We start from the raw sequence: 2,996 nt of genomic DNA on the forward strand, positions 1-2,996 counted from the left end.
CCACTTTCCACAGAAATCCCTGCCGGCATCACTGGCGGATCCAGACTTTGTGATAACAGACTCTGCTAAGCCTTCTCGCCCTGCACAGCTACACATTGGCTTCCAGGCCCTACATCAATTCCGTGCTCGGTACAGCCGGCAGCCCAAGCCTCATAATGAGGTAAATAACTGCGTGAGACAGTCAGGATCCTTGGCTTGGAAGCCTCATCTTTGGTGTCCATCTAGCTATTTTCTCTCAGCGCCTCAGTGCTCTTCCTCCTGCAGTGTTCTCAAAGCTCCTCTCTCCTTTGGGTGTGACCCCACCAGGCGGATGCAGAAGAACTGATAGCGCTAGCCCAAGATTTGAATGCTCGAGCCCTGCCGGCAGTCCAGCAGGACAGCCTGGATGAAGACCTCATCCGGAAGTTGGCATATGTAGCTGCTGGTGACCTTGCACCGATAAATGCTTTCATCGGGGGCCTGGCTGCCCAGGAGGTCATGAAGGTCAGCTTGGGTGGCGAGAGGATGGCTTGTATGGTCCGGGTTTCTTCCTGACGCCATCGCATGTTAATCTGTATCCATCCTGATTGACCCCTGAGTCTTCTTTCCCCAGGCCTGTTCAGGGAAGTTTATGCCCATCACGCAGTGGCTGTACTTTGATGCCCTTGAGTGTCTCCCCGAGGACAGGGGCGCGTCCTTGGAAGATCAGTGCCTGCCGGTATGTAAGTAGGGCAATGGAAAAGCATCCTTTGGAGCCTCACTAGCATCTCTAAACTCCTCCTTCCCCTGATACAGCGCCAGAACCGTTACGATGGACAAGTAGCTGTGTTTGGTTCGGACCTACAGGAGAAGCTGGGCAAGCAGAAGTACTTCCTGGTGAATGACATTCTGGACACCCACCGTATTTACCTAGCCCTTCTAGAATCTTTCTGTTACCGAGGGGGAATGTCTTGATGTGTACAGCCGGGTCCCAGCCCCTTCCCTCTTTTCGTGTATCGAGCAAGGCCTGATCCTTCCTGGGTTCTGCTCTCTGGGGCCTCCTCTTTCATGTCACTCTAGGTTGTATGGGGGTCTGACTTGATAGACGCGGGCCGTGAGATGCTTGTACCCTTTCTTGACGTTTCCAGGGAGTACGGAGTGGTGGATAACCGTGTCACACCTTCCGTCTCTCTGACGAGAATTTTTCTTTCCTGACTTGCAGGTGGGTGCGGGGGCTATTGGCTGTGAGCTGCTCAAGAACTTCGCTATGATTGGACTAGGCTGTGGGGAGGACGGGGAAATCACGGTCACAGACATGGATGCCATTGAGAAGTCCAATCTGAACCGACAGTTTCTTTTCCGATCCTGGGATGTCACGGTGAGGGGGCATGCGATGGTTGTCTCTCTCTTCCTTCATGTCACTTTCTTGTTTCTGATCTTAATGGCTTAGATGCTTTAACCTCTTAGGAGCTGCCTTTCGGCTCATTTCTTAACCGTTGTGGCTGAACAAAAATGGATCGAGTATGTGTTGTGTTCTTAGATATTTCCCAGCCACCTTGCTGGACTCTTTTAACTATTTGGGGGGATTGTTTTTACCTGGTCCCTGGAATGTTGAGAATGTTGGTTTGCTTGTTTGAGACAGGGTCCCACTATGCAGTGGAGAGTGACCTGGATCTCACTGCGTAGCCCAGGCCGGTCTCAAACACACAGTGATCCTCCTGCCTCAGATACCTGAGTGCTGGGTTGAGAGGCATGAGCCACCACACCCAGCTGGAAGTTTGAGAATATGAAACCGGGTTGTAGAAACATTGTCTGGGAGGCTTCTGTAAAGCTAAGCATTGATGATCTCTCTTGATTCACTGAATACCCACATTCTAGGTTGTAGACATGGACAACATGTAAGGTGACAAACGGAAAGTGCCCTTCTCTAATGGGCAGATGAGGAGATGTTCTCAGAATCCTTTTGGCTGTCCTCCGAATGAGGTTCCTTATTACCGACAGACCGCACAAGATTCCAGTAATAGGAGGAGTAGAAAGATATTTTTCGCTATTTGTCCTATGAAAATGGAATTTTTCACTGTAGGAAGCCTTTGGGAATTCCGTGAAACAGCATGTTCCAAAGGACAAGGGCGTGATGATCCAGAAACATACATGAGGGAAGAGGTCCGTTCAAAATGAAAATTCAGTGAGCGGTTCTCTTAATTTTGGTAGGGATTCAGGGTTTTGGTTCAACACTAAACTAAGAATCTGCCCGTGTAAAGTTTTGCTATTTATTGTTAGGATGACAGTAGTTACCTTAAAAGATTCTTGCCTGGAGTGGTGGCACACCCGTGTAGTCCCAGCCGTGGGAGGCCTAGGCAGGAGGAATGCCTGGAGGTGAAGGCCAGCCTGGGCTACACAGGGAGTTCAAGGCCCGCTTGAACAATGGAGTGAATCCATAAATAAGTTATTTAATAAATACACTAATTAAGAAAGCAAGAAGGCTTCTTTCAGAAGTTTATTCCCTGGTGCTCAGTGTTCTCTGGAGGCCTTCATATGAAACATGAAAGATACGGCCCGTCCTGGACACCAGAAGGAGTCCATTGTTGAGAACCCGTATCCTGTAAGGGGTATTTTTCTGGAAAATGTGAACGCAGTGTGTCTCATCACAGAAGTCTTAACCCGTTTCATAATACTGTTTATGGTACATGCAGTATGTGTAGTGCATGTTGAAATGGGCTACACGTTTTTAAAATTTCTGCGTAAATATCTAACGTGAGAAACAATAACAGGTACGTAACAAATTTCAGGCCTGTTCCTAAGATGTGGTGACCGCTGCGGTCATCAGCAGAGAACAAACCGTATAGATACTGTTAGACTCTGAAAAGCTGTAACGAGAAACAAGATATGAGTCTACGGACGGTGCCAGTGATTCCCCTTCTGGGAATTTTCCCTGTTGTAGCGATACATAGCTACTCTTTTCTGGGACAGTTGAAGTCGATAAACCTGAGTCTTAGAAGCGGCCCAGGTGTCCATCAGCAGATAAATTGAGAAAAAAA

General features: G+C 48.5%; 1 protein-coding gene across 1 annotated transcript; it reads left to right on the forward strand.

Annotated features, from left to right (window-relative positions):
* The first annotated feature begins 6 nt into the window (after positions 1-6).
* On the forward strand, positions 7-1,423 carry LOC104864881 (ubiquitin-like modifier-activating enzyme 1 Y). The gene is made up of 5 exons (XM_010628182.1): positions 7-160; positions 307-483; positions 593-697; positions 775-855; positions 1,181-1,423. Exons 2-5 carry the CDS (start codon positions 478-480, stop codon positions 1,406-1,408), a joined length of 420 nt encoding a protein of 139 aa, XP_010626484.1. The 5' UTR covers positions 7-160; positions 307-477; the 3' UTR covers positions 1,409-1,423.
* The last annotated feature ends 1,573 nt before the right edge of the window (positions 1,424-2,996 follow it).

Source organism: Fukomys damarensis, unplaced genomic scaffold, assembly GCF_012274545.1.
Source record: "Fukomys damarensis isolate Sample0158 unplaced genomic scaffold, DMR_v1.0_HiC HiC_scaffold_37759, whole genome shotgun sequence".
NCBI lineage: Eukaryota > Metazoa > Chordata > Mammalia > Rodentia > Bathyergidae > Fukomys > Fukomys damarensis.